Below are 20,732 nucleotides of genomic sequence, written 5' to 3'. Positions count from 1 at the left end.
CACTTATCTAAATATTTGATATGTTTTATTTAATATTCTCTGCCCTCCATCATTACCGTCTCCGCATCTTTCACAAAAATTACTTTCCAAAAGATATTTCCAAGTTTAACTAAACTTAGGTAAATATGAAAACTGAGGTGTGGTCTGCAGGGGAAGGCGAAAGTAACTTCCAAGGGCCAGGGGGGATCGTCACTGATGGCTTGGGAGAACCTGTTTGCAGAAGGGACTCATGAAAGGGATAAACAACTGTGGAACAGGCTACTGTTTGTCCAGAAAGGAGATTTTGAAAAAAACATTAGAAAGTTAATAGGAAGACAGCAGGTCTTGGTAGTTGAGGTTAATGTGAGTGTTGACGTATTCACAGAGAAACACTGCCTGGTGCTGCTGGCATCTTTATGAAGCTGAGACTGCAATCATTAGCAAAGAAAGAATCAAAAACTGAGGACAGAGGCAAAACGGGAATTCTGAGCAACGTTAAGACATACAAATTTAGGAGCGGTATATTGAAATTTTCAGTTGAAAAATAAGTTCCATTTCAGGATTTCCCATTTCCAAGATTTCGTTTAAGAATGAATTTTAAAGGGTATGAGAATCATTGCCTTTGTTTTGGAGGAGTAGGAAAGTTAGACACTTTCATTTACATAAATACAAATATTATCTCGTTAATAAAATAATGAGACACACTTGTTTGTTTTAGGTATCTGCAGACGGGTGAGATAGAAATCACGTAAACTATGATTACAGGTGAAATATACCATATGAGTACAGACAGTATGAACACAGAATGGCTTTACAATTCAGAAATGTATTTAATAAGAAGAAATTTAAGTTAATTGCAAAACAATAGTTATTTTTCTTCAATCTTAGTCTCCCAATAAAAATTATATATTAAACTACTCAGTCTATTTCGTGCTAAATTTCAAAAATAAAAGTAACTTCACTTGCTCCTTGTATATAGCTACCAAGTTTTTGTGCATGTGAGAGAATTCATTTATTACACTAGTTAACAGCGGTATTGAGAACGGATTTAAAGTGATTCTAACTCCTCGTATTCTTGTTTTACAGCTTCACTCCTCCTCTTCTGTGCCTTTTACATCTATTTTTTCTCAGCTTTTTATGACTGTTGTGGTTCCCCTCATTATTGGACAGGTAAGGTCTCCAGTTCTCTCTGCTCTTTTCTTTATAGATCAAATTGTGAATTCTTATGTAATGTCAGGACAATCGAGAGAAAAGATAGAGGAAGAGATGGTTAAATGAAAATCTAAGACTGTCCAACAGAAGGTTTCCTCAGCCACAAAGGTCTCATCTTTTTATTTTTTTAATTAACATCAGTCTGCTTTACAGATAGCTATATATAGGGACACCAGCACACAATCTTGATGTTTAAAATGTATCTTCCCTTCTTTGTAGCTATGTAGCTAGCTTGGAAACGTCTAGCAGATCATTACCTTGATTTCTGATAAGGTCTCAGCAATTATGACCATTTGGGGGACAACCATCTGCATTTGACTGGCTTCTTCTTATTCTTAGGCTCCTCCGATAGCAGTGATCATATTTGTGACCCTGTAGTTGATGAAATAAACATTTAATTCTATTAGCTCTTAAAATTAGACCTTAGAAAGTGTAGTTTCCCTTATCATTCTTACTGAATTAGACTCGCAGAAGAAATTCCTAACTTCTTATAACAGGCTGATGACGAGCATATAATTCAGTTATGAGCATCAGATTCAAAAACAAGGTTGTCATTGTTGTTTTCATCATAGGTAGCCACAGTAACAGCATACAGAGTTTAATGTACTGCTAAAGTGAGTGAGTCTTAGAAAAAGAGTACATTAGGATGGCGAAGAGCACAGATGTTGGGTTAAGAGCAACTAGACTCTAGCTCTTAGTTCTGCCTTTTATTTGCTGTGTGACCTTGGGCAAGTCGTTTAATCTCCTTAGCTCCAGGTTCATAATTTATCAAACTGTGTAATAATGGGACCTATCTTGAAGGGTTGTTGTGAGCATCAAATGAAATATGATGCATGTAAAGTTTTTGTCCTCATAGAACCTGATACAGGTAAGTGCTCTATAGTTTCATCATCATTTTCAAATTCCCTGTAGATACGAAACAGGAAGCAACTCTTTGAGGCACTAACAATAAAAAATGGTGTGTGTATAGACATGTAATATTTACATGCTGTCTTAGGTTTTCTGGGAAATCAACTCTGAGACAGAGGTTTCCATGCAGGAAGCTGAATGGGGGAGAACCCTTGGGATCAACACCTGGGAGAGTGGGACAAGTAGGACGGGGGTGAAGGGGCCACAGCCTTAGGCTGGACCAACCCCTCAGGGTTGTCCTGCCTAAGACACGCGTGCCTAGTTTCTCTCCTCTTGTGCTGAGCAGTCATCAGATGCTGGCTTCCTTGCCCCTCCGCGGTAGGTCCTTGGGTGAGTCTGCTCTCTTAGCAGCAGTTCCCAAAGAGGAAGTCAACTGAGATCTTTCAGTCAATCAACATGCCCTGCAGATATGGGAATAAGCATCTCATTACTGAAGAGATGGGTCTGGGGGGCACAACACAGCATCCACTGTACATGCGCTATTTTTTTTTTTAATTTTAGTTTTAGGAAAGGGTCTAAACACAGTAAAGGGGGAGGGTTTAAAAGCACTCAGAGAATACCATTAAATAAATACAGGATAATCCTTGAAAAAATATTCCCACAGTGCTGCTCACATAACAGGTATTCTGAATAAATCTTAGGGCGTCTACCTCTCTAACTGTTTGCCCATTTCCTAAACTCTAGCCTTGGCTTTTTCTCAATTGCTGCTTAATTTTTTAGAATGTCTTTAGACATTTAGAATGTCTTTCTACCCACCCTCCCACTGCAGCTCATTGCTCATTGGGCTCCTTAATTCATACCTTCTTTGGACCACCTACCTGAAGTATGTTTCCCTTTTACTCTTCATTGTGGCACCTTGTTTGAGTCCTTTCTTGGCCCTTGTCACAACATATACTTATCTTTTGTTTGCTTGTTAACAGTTGGTCTCCCTCATTAGACCGTAAGCTTTATGAGTACAGGAACCACATTTGCTTTGTTTGTCATTACATAGGCACCCAATAAATACGTGTTGGGTGAGGGAGAGAGGGAGTGAATGCGTGAGAGGTCTGCGATCACTTAGGGAAATGCTGTGTCTTAGAGAGGAACCTGCCTGCCCTGCTCAGCTCTGGACAGTATTAGTTTAAACCCACGCTTATTCTCTTGGTTCTGAAATGAATTCCATATAATAACTCGGGGCTCACACATTCTTCTCTTAGTGGATCTCAGAAACAATCTCTCTTAATAATAAATGTTTGTCTTCAATTATATGGACAAAAAAATGTTGTCTACACTATTCAATGGATTTTTTAAATATATAGTGTTATATTATTTATGTAATTAAGACTATTTATCCAGAGAGAATAATGAATTGCTAGATAGCTTGCGTGCCCAGTAGTAAAGTATTACAGTAAATTATAAAGCAGTAAAGGTAGTCAAAAAGCAAGAGGGCTGGTTCTTAAAAAGTTCTCTAGTACCAAAGTACCCTCGTGGCTTTTTTCAAAGAGGAAACCTTTATGTTTGCAACCACTTACAAGGTAGATGTGTTTGCATCTACCTCTTATAGTCTAGTCTTGGGAATTAAGAGTCACACCCCCGGTCTCTCCCCCTAGAAGCCACACTGCCGCCTAACGTCCTTACTCCCTCACATCCAGGCAGGCACTAAATGTCACCATTTCTGCCTCCAAAATCTTCCAGCTCTGGCATCTGCAGCCTCGTGCGTGCCAGAGAGGGTGCCACACCTTCACCATCTCTTGTCTAAATTACTGCACCTCCCAACCCTGTCTCTCTGCTGGGAATCTCTTCCAGTCCCCATCTAATGTGTTCACCACTCCAGGGTAGTCCTAAAGAACAAACCAGATTATGTTATTCCTCGCCTTAGAATCTTCCCTCACGGTTCCCTGTCGCCCACTCCTCGTGTGGCCCACAAAGCCCCTCACAGTTTGACCCCAGCCTGTCCCCTCCCACCATCCCCTTCACACAGGCTCCTCTTCTGCCATGCGGTGTGCCCACTACCCCCTCACCCGACCGTGCCCCTTCACGGCTCCGTGCCTTTTATCTCGTTGTTGCCATCGTTTCTGCCAGCAAACTTCTCTTCATTTCTAAAGACTCAAGACAGAGATGCCCTCTGATGTGCTCTGACTCCCTGGGCCTAGAGTAAACTCCAGTTCTCCCATCATACTTCACCCGTCGTATTTATCAGGAGAGACAGTAATGTACCCGTGAGCTTCCAGGAAGCGGAAACTCTATCATAAGTATATTTAATAGCATACTCAGTAGTTGGGTGTAAACTGTATAAAAACATTGGCTGAAGAGAACTTTGAACCTATCCCCTCAGTACCCCCAGCAGCCGTTTTCCCTAGGTCTCTAGCTTCACTAGAGAGAAACATATGATGGTTCTCATCTTGTTTTAAATTCATGACCCCAAATTTAAAATGTCACTCAGTACTTTCCAGATATCTTACTCTGCTTCCTTACAGGATTATTTCACCCTGTCCTCTATTTTCAAGTCCCTTTTACTTCCCCTAACACTCTCCCACTTGCCCATTACCCTTGGGTCTCACGGACTTTGCTTCTGTTTTCTGAAAGCAGCCAGCCTTGATGCTGCCTTAGAACCTTTGCACTGGCTGGTACTTCTGTTTGGAACCCCCTCTCACCTGTCACCTCCTCAGAAAGACCTTTCCTCGCCCTTCCTCCAGAGGCTACCCACTCAATCACTCATGTATTATACAGTTTAAACCTCTATTTGGTATGAATCATTATCTGCTTCTCATTTATTTGTTGTTTTGCTTTTTATTTATCTCCTCAAACATGAGCTCCATGAGACCAGGGACCTTGTCTGCTCTTTTATCTCTGCTCATTTGTAATTGATTGACAGACCTAACTTTTGTGACGCAATCTTTAAACCCCTCATTAGAAGTGCTCAGTGTACTATTTACTTCAGAGGAATTAGATTCCTGGCAACGTGGCCTCATTTCTCCACTGTAACCACATTATAGTTTCAGTGCCACACTGTGAAAATAAACATCTCTATAGACTTTTATATGCATCTTTAAATGAGATTTTATTGTTACCTTTTAAATAAACAATGGGAACTAGAGGGAGAAGAAAAAGACCAGGAAGGGTGAGTTGAAAATATTTTCCATAATCTTTTAGTGATGATAAAACTTCATCATTCCATTTTTTATTTATATTTCTGAGAGTGGATTTTATTTTCTTTTTTTGCGTGTGTTTTCTCCAAACAGTACTTCTTTGGGGTTGAAATCATTATTGACTGACTGTGATGTGACGTGAGGTCCAGTTTGGTCTTTGCCACTGCTTGGCTATACACATGACTTCTAGGCCTCACTTACCTCATTTGTAGGATGAGGAGTATATCTTCCAGCCCGAAGATGCTGTGACTCTGTGAGATAAGATTAGTCTTTCCATAGATGGCTGGGAGATTGTTGCTTCTGTCAATTCTAGAAAGAGATAAAATGTCTGTTATTGTAATATTTCTTCTCTTCCGATAAAGCCTTCAATATATCTAAGTGCTTGTGACACATACTTATTTTATGCATTAAGTTTGAGAGATTTATGAATAAATCTTAATGAAATGGAATTTCCAGCACCTTTGAAAACTATTTTTTAAAACAGCACGCTAAACCCCACTTTTCTTTCAATAAATTAATAGTAAAAAAAAAAAACCATATTATTTATCATTTATGCATTCTCTAGTCTTTCATTAGTGATTTGTTTCACAGTTTGAGATTGGCTTTTTGTATTAAATAATACCCAGCTAAAGCTGCAGTTAATGTTATTAATGCTAGTAAAATTTTGCATTTATAAAATTAGTTATGAACGGTTTTCATTGCTTCACTTGAATTGCTTTGAGAGAACAGTGACTTTTACATTATGCATTGGGATGTATTGCTGAACAGTGTTGTGAGAGAAACATCACCAAACTGGGACTTGGAAATAAGAAGAGCCATTATTTACCGCGTACGGTCCCTGGTTCTAAAGCATTTTATATTTATTTAATTACTTAGTCCTCACTACAACTACTATTATATCCATTTTAGAGATGAGGCATAGGGAAGTTAAGGAATTTGCCCAAGATGACAAAGTAAGAAGCTCCAAAGTCTGTACCTTGAACCTCTACGCTATTATTCCCTCAGGAAATAGAGGTCAGAGTCCTGCTCATCCACCTGACTAGCTTTTTAACATTTATTCAAGCTGTTTGGGGTCTCTATGCCCTTGTTTACAGCTGTAAACTGAGCAGGATAATATCTGCACGACCTCGCTCCTGAGAATGGAAGTAAATAGAGGGAAAGAATTTTTGAAAAGTGCAGTAGATGACGGGTGCGTCTTGTATTCATCTATTATTATTGTTTCTACTTTTTTAGAAAGTGTACAGATATTATTTTGAATCTACTCAATATTTAATAAGCGTTACATAATTGGATTTGATATCATATCCCTTACTATACATTTCAACAGAATATTAATGAAGAAACAAAGCAGCTTATGAAAATGTATGGATTCAGTGGAATGGGGATAAAAATTGAAGATAACAAGAAAGAAGCAGACTCACAGATACACACAACAAACAAGTGGTTACCAGTGGGGAGGGGGAGGGGGAGGTGCAAGCTGCTGGGTGTAAGATGGGCTCAAGGATGTATTGTGCAATACGGGGAATAGAGTCAATATTTTGTAATAACTGTAGATGGAAAGCAACCTTTAAAAATTGTATTAAAGTTTAAAAAGTGTTTTTAAATAAAAACAAATGAAAAAAATAATCTTAAAAAAATTGAAGCCAACTGAAGAAATTTTAAAATTCAGACTTAACATGAAAAATTATCCATTGTATATCCCCACTCAAAAATCAATTCATAAGTATAGAGACAGAGTAGAAAGAAAAACATAAGAAAATACCCCGAAAAAGAAAATGAAGAAAACAAAATGATGGCTGTTACACTTCTCACTTACTTCTGCATATCAACCTTCTTCACCTAAGATGTGTTATTTTTCCAGGGGTTCAGCTTGGAGGTCATGCAGTAATTGACATGTCACTCAGCTTATTAGAAGTACAGGGATTCGAATTTTAGTTTCCCTTTAACCTTTCCTTGTGCTTAATTAAAAAAAAAGAAAATGAAAATGTAGAAGGTGAGACAATAAAATAAAAAGTTTCCTGAGGAGGATTTTTTTCCCCTTCTCTCTCCACAGAGAAAAGCAAAAAAGTCATTTAATTTTGAATGCTTGCGTTTCTGTGAGCTAGAGTTTAGAAGAAAGTCATTAGGAGGATGCAGGATTTGGAGCCCGTGTTTCTTGCCTATTGAAAGAATCCTAATATACTATGAGGCTTTGAGTACTTTGTAATGAAGAAAGAGGTAATAAGGTTGACTAAGTCAAATCACAGCTTATAAAGTTGATTGATGATTACAGATTTGTCTTGGTTTTTAAAATGGCTTTGACTTTCGAGTTACACCTCATTCATATTTATTTGTTTATTTTGTCAGAGGGCTCGATGGTAGTGGAAGAAGACGCTTTTATTGGGCGGGCCAAAAGGTTCATTTGGTTTTTCTGTAAGATGGCTCTAGTAGCACTTAGTTGTCTTTAACTTCATTCGAAACAATTTTGTTAGATTATATGTGACAGCTGTCATATCAGCGTGCATTTAAAAAAGAAGACATCAAAATTGGTGAACTTTTGTGTAGCCATTTTAATATTGAAGATGGAAGAGAAAAAGCAACATTTTCAGCATATTATGCTTTATTATTTCAAGAAAGGTAAAAATGCAATTGAAACACAAAGAAAGATTTGTGCAGCGTATGGAGAAGGTGCTGTGACTGACCGAGCGTGTCAAAAGTGGTTTGTGAAGTTTCGTGCTAAAGACTTCATGCTGGACGATCCTCCACAGTTGGGTAGACCACTTGAAGTTGATAGCGATCAAATCAAAACAATAACTGAGAACAATCAATGTTATACCATGTGGGAGATAGCCGACATACTCAAAATATCTAAATCAAGCACTGAAAATCATTTGCACCAGCTTGGTTATGTCCATCGCTTTGATGTTTGTGTTCAACGTAAGTTAAGCGAAAAAAACCTTCTTGACCATATTTCCGCATGCAATTCTCTACTGAAACGTAATGAAAACATTCTGTTTTTGAAACAAATCATGAGGGGCGATGAAAAGTGGATACTGTACAATAATGTGGAACGGAAGAGATCATGGAGCAAGTGAAATGAACCACCACCAAGCACACCAAATGCCGGTATTCAATCAAAGAAGGTGATGTTGTGTATATGGTGGGATTGGAAGGGAGTCCTCTATTATGAGCTCCTTCTGGAAAACTGAGCGATTAATTCCAACAAGTACTGCTCCCAGTTAGACCAACTGAAAGCAGCACTTGACGAAAAGCGTCCAGAATTAGTCAACAGAAAATGCATAATCCTCCAACAGGATAACGCAAGACCATATGTTTCTTCGATGACCAGTCAAAAACTGTTATAGCTTGGCTGGGAAGTTCTGATTCAACTGTTGTATTCACCAGACATTGCACCTTCAGATTTCCATTTATTTCTGTCCTTACAAAGTTCTCTTAATGGAAAAAATTTCAATTCCCTGGAAGACTGTAGAAGGCACGTGGAACAGTTCTTTGCTCAAAAAGATAAAAAGTTTTGGGAAGATGAAATTATGAAGTTGACTGAAAAATGGCAGAAGGTAGTGGAACAAAAGGGTGAATATGTTTTTCGATAAAGTTCTTTGAAAATGAAAAATGTGTCTTTTATTTTTACTTAAAAACCGAAGGCACTTTTTGGCCAACCCAATACTTTTGGAATTGGGATCATACATTCTATAACCTATTGCAAAGAGAGGACTTCTGTGTTTTTAACCATTATATATTAAAACAGAATTGGAGGACAGTATCAATTTCAATAACTCTGTGTAATTTCCATTTATTTTATTTCCTGAAGAAGTTGGGTTGCACTGAATTGGACCAATTACCAGCTTTATGCTACCAGAAACAACAGATTATGACACGACCTTTTAAGTGAAGTCTCTGTAGCCTTCTATTAAGCAGCTACCCCCATGGTGACATATCCGAACATGGGACTATCTGGGTCCCTCAAGCACCAAAATTTGTGTGCTGATACATCAGTCCATAATACTATGTGACAGAACTACTCTTATTTCTCTCTACCTCACTACATTTAAACTTTAAAGAAAGAAATGAACACTAGATAAGTTACTGTGGTTTCGGATCACTTGTGCAAAAACAAAACATGATTTTTTATAAATTCACCTGTAACTTTAATTACAAGATCTACTTTTTCAAAATATTTAACCACTATTTATCTCTCTCTATAAAACCCTCGTTCTCCTCCCGCCCCACCCAACCTTCAAGGTGCTGCACCTATACTTCATACCAACTGGTCAGCTTTCTGCCAGGACACCCTTTTTCAACACTTGTTTTACTTACTGAGCACTTGAGATCGGAGGAGATCGATCCAATAGCCGTTTGTTCACAGGTTCTCTGGAGAGTCGTTTATTTATTCTTGAGTATCTGTGAAGGCATGCCTCATTGCGAATTAAGCCTTTTTAGTGACAGAGTGGAAGATGACAGAACCCCATCAGCCTTGTCAGGAGAAGTTCCCTGACCTCATTATTGCTAATGGATCATGGTAATTCAGCCTGTTGTGAAATCTCATGTTCAATTATGCAGGATAATGAGTGACTCAAAACTTAATGTCTCTCAACTCTAGTCTTCATTATCGGGTTTGTTCAGCTTCTTCCAAAAGCCAAAGGTTTTAAATAGAGTGGTTCACTTTTATATCCAGACTTAAAGTTATCGCCAATGTTCAGGCTGTCCTTATTTGAAATATCTGACTTGATTTTAAAATATGAGAGGATTGCCATATAACTTCATATTTCACTCATCCTTTTGTAGGAAAGTTAGGACAGGTTTATTCATTTTTAAGTGTTAATTCTGGAATTCTAAAAGCATGCAAATGGCATTTGTCTTTGGATTCACAAAAACTCTAGATATTCAGAGTCTGAATTATTTAAACTCCCACAACACATGCACTTTTGCTTTTCAAGCATGAGTTATAATTTAATTAAAAACTTCTGGTGCATTGCTAGCATTTTAAATATTAATATGTTCCATGGATCATTTTCGATTATCTACTGTCTTGAAATTCTTGAAGATGTCAGACTGTTAAGATTCCCAAAGTTGCACTTGGAATTGTCCATCGAGGCAAAGGGGACTGTGATAATTACACACATCCATTAGGATCAGCAGAAGAGATAAACTTTGGGGAGGCTTAATGGGCATGTCTCAGTGACAGCTAGCAAAGAGCATTTGGCATGATTAAGGATGGATTTGAATGCAGTGGAAAATATACTGTCCTTATGGACACCAGTGGAAGTTGCACTACAAATGTTAAATTCCCCAGGAGAAGAGTGGTGTGGCAGGGAAGCTTTGAAATCCCCTATGGCCATCCTCCAAATTATTCTCTTTCCTTTATGTCTTTCTGCTGTCAGAATCACTTTGCAATGCCCAATTCAACTCCCTCCACATCTGAAAAGAGGCAAACTGTTGGTCTCTGTGTTTCAGATTGTCCGAAGATACATCAAGGACTGGCTTGAAAGAAAGAAGCCTCCTTTTGGTGCTGTCAGCAGCAGCGTGCTCCTCGTGATAATCTACACAACCTTCTGTGACACGTTCTCGAACCCAGATATCGACCTGGATAGATTCAGTCTTATTCTCATACTGTTCATAAGTAAGTTGGAAGGTGGGATACCCTTGCTATCTCCTCAGCTTCCTCAATAGCAAAGCAAAGCCATCTGTGGTCCCTAAATTCATTGCCAATATTCATTTGCTTAGAAAAGAATACTTCCTTTTGTGTTGCATGTACGGACTCAGTGACTTTATCGTATGTATCTGTTCTTTAGAAAGACATCAGTTATGCACTTATGACATAATCTCCTGTGTTTTTTATGTCTGATTTACAATAGTTGATGCCAGATGAAAGAAGCCATAATATTTGTCAAATTCAAATGCTAGATTGAGCACTTTTTTGCCAATTTATTTTATTGTAACTTGAAGCTAATCTTACCCTTTATTGTGAATTAAAAGTAGGATTTATAATCTATGGTACTGTCGTTTTCTAAGTATAGTAATTGGCTGCATTGGTTAAAATGTGACTATTTACATAATGTTTTCTATTAAAATATACCCAAAGTAATATCATTTCATTTTAAGAAGCAGCAGGCTATAAAATGCAAGTAACTGCTAGGGTCCAAAACTAACCTTTTGTTCTATTTACCCAGTAATACCAAAGACTACTTGGGTAATTATAATATCAAAGAATGTTTTGTTATTAAAATCAACATGAGTCATTCCAAAATATATGTTATATGCTACCACATTTATGCTATTTGCTATTATTCATAGTACAAACCAGCTCTTCCGAAATTGAACAAATAACCAAACTTTAAATCAAAGAGGGTTTTAGAGTGACCCTGAGTAGCAAATATCATAGGTTATATCTGAGGATATCTTCACTAAGAACAAGTTGAGGGACTTCCCTGGCAGTCCAGTGGTTAAGACTCTACGCTTCCACTGCGGGGGGCCCAGGTGCGCTTTCACTGCAGGGGGCCCGGGTTCGATCCCTGGTTGGAGAACTAAGATCCCGCATGCTGCGAGGCGTGGAAAAAATAAAATAAAAAGAACAAGTTGAGTCCCAGTAGTTTAAATGATTCTGTCAGTTTAGCAATGTGTGTGTGTTTCACTTATTCGTTTGTTTATTTTTCTATTTGAATTCCCCTAAGTTTCAGATAAAACGAAGCATACCAGCAAGTATGCTACAGATACTGATTTTACAGTGCTAATTTAGACTTAATCTTTTTGTTTTTTCTTCAGTCTGTTCCATTCAGCTGAGTTTTATGCTTTTAACATTCATCTTTTCAACGAGGTAAGTGACCTGGTATCTCTTGTTGTTAATTTCCTAATGGACGACTCATGCTCTTTACTTGGCTTCCAGGCCCCTACATGCTTCTACTTGGTCTCCTGTCTCCCGACTGTTGTATCTTGCTCCTGCCACCCTCAAGTTGTAGAAGTTACCAAAGGATCTGTTCTTGGCCCTCGTTTCATTATTCACACTTTGTGCGTAGGCAGCCTCCTCCGTTCTGCTGGCTCGAGCTCTCAGCTTCCTGCTGATGAAGCCTAGACCTTACACTGCACTGTTTTCTGGAGCTCTGGCCCTGCACATCACTTACCATTTGGATATCTTCACCTGACTGTCTTAACAAGACCTCACACTCACCCGTGCTTTTTCCACTGCACTAAACTCAAAATATTCAAAATGGAATTAATCTTTTTCCCCAGTACTTCCTCTTTCTCTCATATTTTTTAATGGAACTGCCATCCACGGAGTTACTCAGACTGGAATCCTTCACATTATTATTTTTTCAACGTCTTGATCCTACCTCGGCACTCTACAAGCCCGTTCCCTAATTCAGGCTCTCGCTGCCTCTTTCTCCCTAGACTATTGCCATGCATGTCTTACTGTTATTCTTCATTTCCAGACTGAGCTTTTCTTGTGTATTTCATACTGCTTCCAATAACTCAGAGTCCTGATAATAGGTCTCCTGTTCAGAGACCTTCAATGGTCAGCCAGTGCCTGCAGAATGAGGTTCATTTTGGGGGGCTAAGTGAACCACTACTAGCATTCACACCATCTAAGCTTTAGGTTGAGGTAAAATCTTTGCTGTTCCCTGGAAGAACCTCAAGCATTTTCATTTCTGTCCCTTGCTTAGGCTGACCCCATGTCAAAATTCGTCTCCATGTCCTGGTTCATCTTTCCTGTTCTTAAAGCCTCACTTCTTCCACCAGTATTATACATTCAACAGATATGACTTAAGCCTTTGGGAGGAGAACGTTACCACAGTGAATAGCACAAATAATGATTTTGATCCTGTATGAGTTTATAGACTAGATATATGCATTGGTAACTGAGTGTTCTCTTAGTGCGACAGTAACAACCTGGAGTCAATTCAAAGAAGAAGGCACTCCCAAAGAGAGTGGTAGAACAAGACTCCATGGAGGAGATGGGATTTGACGTGAGTCATAAAGAATAGCTAATTATTCAGCAAACACAGATGCAAAGAGGGAGTTCTTGGAAGAAGAAATAGTAAAGCAAATGTAGACATGCAAACACACACACACACACACACACACACACACACACACACACAAAGACCTGGTGGAACAATAGGAGTAGAGGAAAATGAAAAATAATAATAGTAACTGGAAAAGTAAGCTTGGGCCAGATTGCGAGGGCCTTGAATGCCAGGTGCTGGCAATGAGCTGCCACAAGGGAAGGGGCCTGCGTTGTTTATGGGGCCTGAAATAGCGTCAGAGCATGGATGGCTCAGGCCTCATATTAGGCACTTGGCTCTTAGAGCACTTGCTATAGCACGAGGCCAGTTGTAAACAGTCAATAAAAATTTATTGATTGGTGTAATTTGAAGCATTTTCCCAGGCTTGTGGTTGTGATTTATGAAGTAAGAGTAGAGCCTGGAGCTGTTAAGTCACAGAGAAAATGTGACTTAATTGGGTAAGTCTGAGAGTAGGAGCTATTTTAAAGTTCTTTCTGTAAATGGCTTGTTACGTCACCTTCGAAAAGATGTTTGCCTTCCGCTGGCTGTTTGTTTGCTGGTCCTTGTGGCCGAAGTAATCCTCAGACCCAGTCATCCTATCGTATCAGACTGTCAGTGACTGAAAAATTCCTTGAAAAGCACAGAACAGCCACTACTGGGATTGCTGAAGGAGGGCTGGGGGAGGGGAGTATCACAACTAGTTGAATTCGAAGTGAGAATTGTCAGCATGGAGTAGGCTGGACTTTCATAAAGCCTTGTGGTTTTGAGGCCCTTCTAATCTGCCTTATTCTGCCTTCACTAAAGTTCTGTTGTGTTTTGAACTTGCTTGGCCCACTGCCAGACATGCCTGTTCTTTGGTAAACAACAGAATATGGAGTGGCTGTAATCGTGCTCCTGGGTTGTGGTTGTGTAGCCCCAAAATATGCCATTAAAATTTGGAGATGTTTCAATTAGACAAAATTTATGATTTTCACATTCTGTTTTCATGCTGGAAGACCCCATAGCACTTGAGGATTTTATTGGAGGAATGAAAAATACCAACATTTATTGAACCCTACTCTGTGCCAGGCACTGTGCTAGGGATTGTGCATATGTTGTTTTGTGTAAGTCTGACAGCAAAAGACTAGGTTACTATGCATTTTTGTTGCTATTTTGCAGATGATGACCCACACTTAGAGTAGTTTAGGGACTTGCCTAAAATCAGATTTTAGTAGTTTAGTAACTTACCCAAAATCAGATGGCAAATACTGCACTTAGAACTGAAATTCATCTCCATTTGACATTTCCAAAAGAATTTACCCATGCTTTTTCCACTGCACTAAACTACTTCAATGAATTTTAATGTTCACAATCCTTGTTTTGGTTGGGGAATTTGTAGAGAGCATATAACTGGATTCTCCAAGTTCACACACACACAAATTAGTCAAAGATACCAAGAGTTAGAACTAGGACCCCCTGGTTTATTCTCTGAGTTCTTTTCTTTTCCTACTTTTTGTTCCTTCCTTCTTAAAATTAGTGAAATTGGCCTGTGGTGGGTTTTTTCTTTTCTTTTACTTGCCAATTCAGTAAAGCTAAAACCAATCCAGATATCCAGAGACAAAAATCTCAACATAGAAATCAGTCTGTCTTTTTTTGTATAGCATGCCACTGACCTCTGATGGTGGAAGTTTAGCATAAACCAGGAGAGACCCAGCCTAGGAAATTCAACTTCCCTGCAACACTTGTTTACCTGGTTAATATTTCTTAGGTTTACAGACCTGACATGTTACCATTGTGTAACATGTCATTGTGTCTGGCAGGGGAGCCTCTTCTACTTTGAGTATTTAAAATACATTTGAGAGTTGTTATTCTGTGTTCTCATTTATCTGTCCACAGAAGAGCATCAGGGTTAAAAATTCCAACTCTGGAGTCAGACAGACTCAAGTTTCAATCCTGTTTAATAACTTTGTAACTTTTGTCAGTTTCCTCATTGATAAAATGGAGATAGTAGTAGTACCTATCTCACAGGGTCATTTGGAGAATTAAATAATACGCACATAAAGCCCTCAGCATAATACCTAGTATATAGTAAGTGCTCAAGAAACGTTAGCTACTGTAAAATATTTGCTATATCACAGTAGCGTATGTTATTTCAAAAACTAATTATGGAAGAGAGAGAATTAGCATTTCTAGTTTTGCAATATATTCTTTTGGACGTTTCTCTGTCACAGTTGCTAGGAATGGGGAGTTGATTCATCAAACCAAGAGTCCACTGTCCATAGTGACCTAAGCTTTCTGCAACTTTCAGAAGCTTCAAAGGTAGAAGAAAAAAGTTGAAAAAGCTTAGAAAAATAAAGCAGTAATTGGGAGCCTTTTAAAAGTATATACAAGATAGTTTGGTAGATTGATAACTAGAGTAATAGAAACCTAGATTGTCCCTAGAGTGACAAAAGAAACTATTAAGAAAGGAAAAGGAAGAAAACAAATATAAATATTTGCATTAGGTGCTTTAGCCCTTATCAGTACATTTTCAACCAGATGTCTCATTCAGCCTCAGGCCATAGTCCTGGGAGGGAAGGAGAGTGACCTGGAGGGCAGGAGAGGGAGAAAGGGAGGGAAGGAGAGAAGAGGAGCATTGTTATTCCTGAGAAGTCTCCTAGCCATTTCAGAGATGGGCCGACTAAGCCAGAGCTCTGGGTAACTTGTTTAGTGCCACACAGCTGGTGATAGACGAGGTCTCCTAAAACGTGTAAAGACAAAAATGGGACCTGATGAAACTTAAAAGCTTCTGTACAGCAAAGGAAACTATAAACAAGATGAAAAGACAACCCTCAGACTGGGAGAAAATATTTGCAAACGAATCAACAAAGGATTAATCTCCAAAATATGTAAACAGCTCATGCAGCTCAATATTAAAAAAAACAAACAAACAATCAAAAAATGGGCAGAAGACCTAAATAGACATTTCTCCAAAGAAGACATACAGATGGCCAAGAGGCACAGGAAAAGCTGCTCAACATCACTAACTATTACAGAAATGCAAATCAAAATTACAATGAGGTATCACCTCACACCAGTTAGAATGGGCATCATCAGAAAATCTATAAACACAAATGCTGGAGAGGGTGTGGAGAAAAGGGAACCCTCTTGCACTGTTGGTGGGAATGTAAATTGATACAACCACTATGGAGAACAGTATGCAGGTTCCTCAAAAAACTAAAAATAGAATTACCATATGATCTAGCAATCCCAATACTGGGCATATACCCAGGGAAAACCATAATTCAAAAAGACACATGCAGCCCAATGTTCATTGCAGCACTATTTACTATAGCCAGGTCATGGAAGCAACCTAAATGCCCATCGACAGACGAATGGATAAAGGTGTGGTACATATATACAACGGAATATTACTCAACCATAAAAAGGAACGAAATTGGGTCATTTGTAGAGACATGGATGGACCTAGAGACTGTCATACAGAGTGAAGTAAGTCAGAAAGAGGAAAACAAATATTGTATATTAACGCATATATAGAGAGTCTAGAAAAATGGTACAGATGAACCGGTTTGCAAAGCAGAAATAGAAACACAGATGTAGAGAACAAACATATGGACACCAAGGGGGGAAAGCAGGGTGGGGGTGGGTGATGGGATGAACTGGGAGATTGGGATTGACATATATACACTAATATGTATAAAATAGATAACTAATAAGAAACTGCTGTATAAAAAAAATGAAATAAAATTTCAAAAAAAAGAAGATGAGAAGCCCAGGTAAAGATTTTTAAACCATGTTCTGTTAAAAAAAAAAAAAAAGCCACACAGGTACAGAGGTTAACAAAGGAAAGTATTTCACGTGGAAGTTTCCCCCTGTAAAAACAGTGGGCTTAGACGGGACTATCTCAGAGGACCCTTTCTGCTCCACATTCTGTAATTCTGCTAGTAAAACCTTTTGACATGTTTTCCTTTGTGGGTACTCAAAGGAAGGCAAAATAAATATTATGTGGAAAACACTGAATGAAAGCTTTGTGAGAGAATAAAAAGACCAGTTGGGAAGAAAAGGAAATAAACATCTCGAGGGAAGCCAAAGTAATCAAAGGAATTATAAAAACAAGATAAAAAGAAAATCAATATTAAATAGAGATAAGGTAGAGTTCGAAAATAAATAGTAATGCGATTCCTTTCAAGAATGTGAGCAGACACAGTAGAGAGGATAATCACTGAAAATAATTGTAGCCATTACCACGTAATATAATGTATGGGATACTTTGTTTCTCTGTGCGTTGTCACGACTTTTCACCATTTAACCACCCCTGAACAGAGCATGGGTGAGGGAGGGTTAGTTACCAGGATGGCTGCTCTCATCCACTAAATTGTGTGGTGATTTTGGTTATGGTTTTGAGTTTTTATAATGTTCTTCTCAGAAGGCAAACTTGTCTTCACAATTTGGGGCACCCTCCTTATTAGCTGTGTGACTTGAGGCAACTGTGCTTCAAGATCCCTTTTCGGAAAAAACAAGACAAAAATACTGTTACCGTATAAGGCTGTTCTATGAAGAAAGAAGAACTGGATGCAAAGTGCTTAGAAAAGTGCTCAATAAATGTTGACTGCAGGGCTTCCCTGGTGGCGCAGTGGTTGGGAGTCCGCCTGCCGATTCAGGGGACGCGGGTTCATGCCCCGGTCCGGGAAGATCCCACATGCCGCGGAGCGGCTGGGCCCGTGAGCCATGGCCGCTGGGCCTGTGCGTCTGGAGCCTGTGCTCTGCAACGGGAGAGGCCACAACAGTGAGAGGCCCACGTACCGCAAAAAAAAAAAAAAAAAAAAAAAAGTTGACTGCAAATCAACTATACTTCAATTAAAAAAAAATATATATATATATATGTGATAGAAAAAAATTTCTTTAATGTTTACTGCTATGGTTACTCACCATCCTTATCCTCTTCCTCCTTATCTTGGATGGAAGGTTAAGTGAGCACGTGCTCTGCTGGCTTCTCCAAGACCTGTGATGTGGAACAGTCTGTTATTGTAGACATAGAGTATAAGTCAGCCCTATTTAGGTGGAGTATTGTTTTTAACCTCAAACATTCCATCTTTACGTCCTGATTCTCCCCACTGAAGGGCTTTGTGTCAGTAGGACCCTAGGGCAGTGTTCCAATCCACATCAGGCCAGATACCTCCTAGTGTGGGCTTACCTTCGGTCTCCTTACCCCGGAGCAGAGGACAAGTAAGCATATCTTGCAAACATCCTCTTTCGCCACACTGGAAATGCTGCTCCAACATGGCAGCCAGCGCCAGATTAAATCAGAGCTTTCTTGGCCAGAGAGATCTAGACACATTAGAAATGGGTCAAGCAGAACCGCGTTCACCAAAGAAGAAGTGTACTGCCGGACTCCCTTGGAAGAAAACCAAACTGCCTAAATCCAGATGCAGCAGCAACTGGTTACAAACAAGGGCAGCCGAAGCCCTCAAAGGCCTTTGCAGTGTTATTGACACCAGAGCATTGCCGGAGAAAGACCCCAGACTAGGCCAGCTGGCTCTGCCACGTGTTCCACAATCACAGCTGGGCATTCATTCCTGGAGACATCTTTTATTCATTGTGAATTGACCGTAGGTCATATTCCCCAGTCTGCTTATGTCAAGTTTTTCTCAGGCCTCAGTATTCCCTCAGACTTCTCTGTAGATGAATGAACTGCCTCACGCTTTGCACAGAAAGTAAACTCTCTGATGTAGATTCCCCTCCACTTTCCTATTCTCCACCTAAAGATTTTCTATATTTTTCACTCACCTTGTCTTCTTTTGCTTCCAGCTCACAGACTCTCAGACTGTAGGACACTCTCCTCTCCGGCTAATCTCAGTCTCATCCTCTCAGGCCCCTTTGAGGATGTGGTTTCGTCCATTATTTCTACCTGCTATATCATCACTTTCTATGTATAAACAGGTTCGTCTCCATGGCCCTTTTCTTCTCTTCACCAGATTTCTTGAAAACACAGCCCCCTTCACTACTGCAAATTCAGTAAACTTAAACCTCAACTCCTGGGTCTCCTGCCCAGACCCTACTGGGCTTCCTCTTCCATTCCTTATTTCCATTAATGCTTTGATACTTCTCTCAAAGTTTCTAATTTCTCTTCAATCTCTCTTCTTCTCTCAAGGCAACAATAACAATAAAAGTATAAACTAGCTTTGTTTTTTTTTTTTTGCGGTACGCGGGCCTCTCACTGTTGTGGCCTCTCCCGTTGTGGAGCACAGGCTCCGGACGCGCAGGCTCAGCGGCCATGGCTCACGGGCCCAGCCGCTCCGCGGCATGTGGGATCTTCCCAGACCGGGCCACGAACCCATGTCCCCTGCATCGGCAGGTGGACTCCCAACCACTGCGCCACCAGGGAAGCCCTAAACTAGCATTTTTAAACACTTGCTATGTGCCCAGTTCTTAACAGATATTGGCATTTATCCTCACAATGACCCTAAGAGGCAGACAGTATTATCCCCATTTTATATCTAAGCAAAAGGATGGTCTGGATTTAAATTCCAGTGTGTTTCCCGCACTGCCTGTGCTCTTAAGCTGTTGGGAGGGAATATTTTGTAGAAGTTACCAGTTGACAAGTTCTTTTAATTCTATCTTCATGTCTCTTACCACCAGCTCCTGTACTCACTGTGATTCTTCAGGCCCTCATAGCTTTCTGCTCCCTGCCTGGGCTCATCAACTTAGCCTTATACTGGGCTGTGTGACTACTCTTCCTTAAGAACGGGTCTGACCATGCCATTCTACTGTCCCATGTCCTTCAGTAGTTCCCCTTATCCTATCTTATGGAGTCCACGCTCCTGGACGTGAGCGAGTGCCCCTGCACACAAGTCACCCTGGAGAGTCTGCGCTTTGCCAACTGCCTCCTGCACTTGCATGCTTCCGTTCTGCTCTCCCTTATCTAAAATCCGCATCTGCGCATGTCTAAACCTGTTCTTTAAAGCCTAGCTCAATTGTAATTTCCTCCAAGAAGTTCTCTACAGGCTTCATCATCATCCCCTACCCCCCCGACAAGCTTGAGATCATCCTCCCCTTCAGAACCAAAACATCCTCTCTAGAGACTCTCTCCCTTTCTCTCTCTCTCTCTTTCTTTCTCTCTCTCTCTCTCTCTGTCTCCCTCCTCCTTCTCTTTCAACTGAGGTGAGACACCAAAAATTCAATTTGGAAAGATGTTATTAAAAAAAAAAAAAAAGGCTGCAGGTAAGACTGGTTAGGAAGCATGAGCTTACATGATTTTTCAAAGGAGAGGAGACTAAAGGGCAATTTAAATATTCTCTTAACATATGTACAGAGGAGCAGGTGGTGGAGGAGAGGGTCCTGCTCCCCTCCAGTGAGTATATAACAAACAGGATGTGGGATCTGCTGAGGGAAGCTTTTTCTCCCAGTGAAAGTTGTATATAAGGATGAGGTTACTAAGGGAAATGGTGGGGTCTCTTTCTTTAGACATACTTGACAATTGGTTAGATTGTTACATCTACAACTATATGCATGCAGTCGGGTTCTAGAA

General features: G+C 39.7%; 1 protein-coding gene across 1 annotated transcript in view; it reads left to right on the top strand.

The window, feature by feature from the left end:
• The window catches only part of SLC10A7 (solute carrier family 10 member 7), a 251,487-nt gene that overhangs the window by 190,357 nt on the left and 40,398 nt on the right, over positions 1-20,732 (top strand). The window contains exons 7-9 of the mRNA XM_060012115.1: positions 1,066-1,149; positions 10,680-10,845; positions 11,988-12,039. Of these exons, the coding sequence (XP_059868098.1) occupies positions 1,066-1,149; positions 10,680-10,845; positions 11,988-12,039 (302 nt within the window). The remainder of the gene's footprint in view (positions 1-1,065; positions 1,150-10,679; positions 10,846-11,987; positions 12,040-20,732) is intronic.

Source organism: Delphinus delphis, chromosome 5 (assembly GCF_949987515.2).
Source record: "Delphinus delphis chromosome 5, mDelDel1.2, whole genome shotgun sequence".
Taxonomy (NCBI): domain Eukaryota; kingdom Metazoa; phylum Chordata; class Mammalia; order Artiodactyla; family Delphinidae; genus Delphinus; species Delphinus delphis.
The sequence above is the reverse complement of the archived record's forward strand: the minus strand, read 5'-3'. Positions and strand labels throughout refer to the sequence as shown.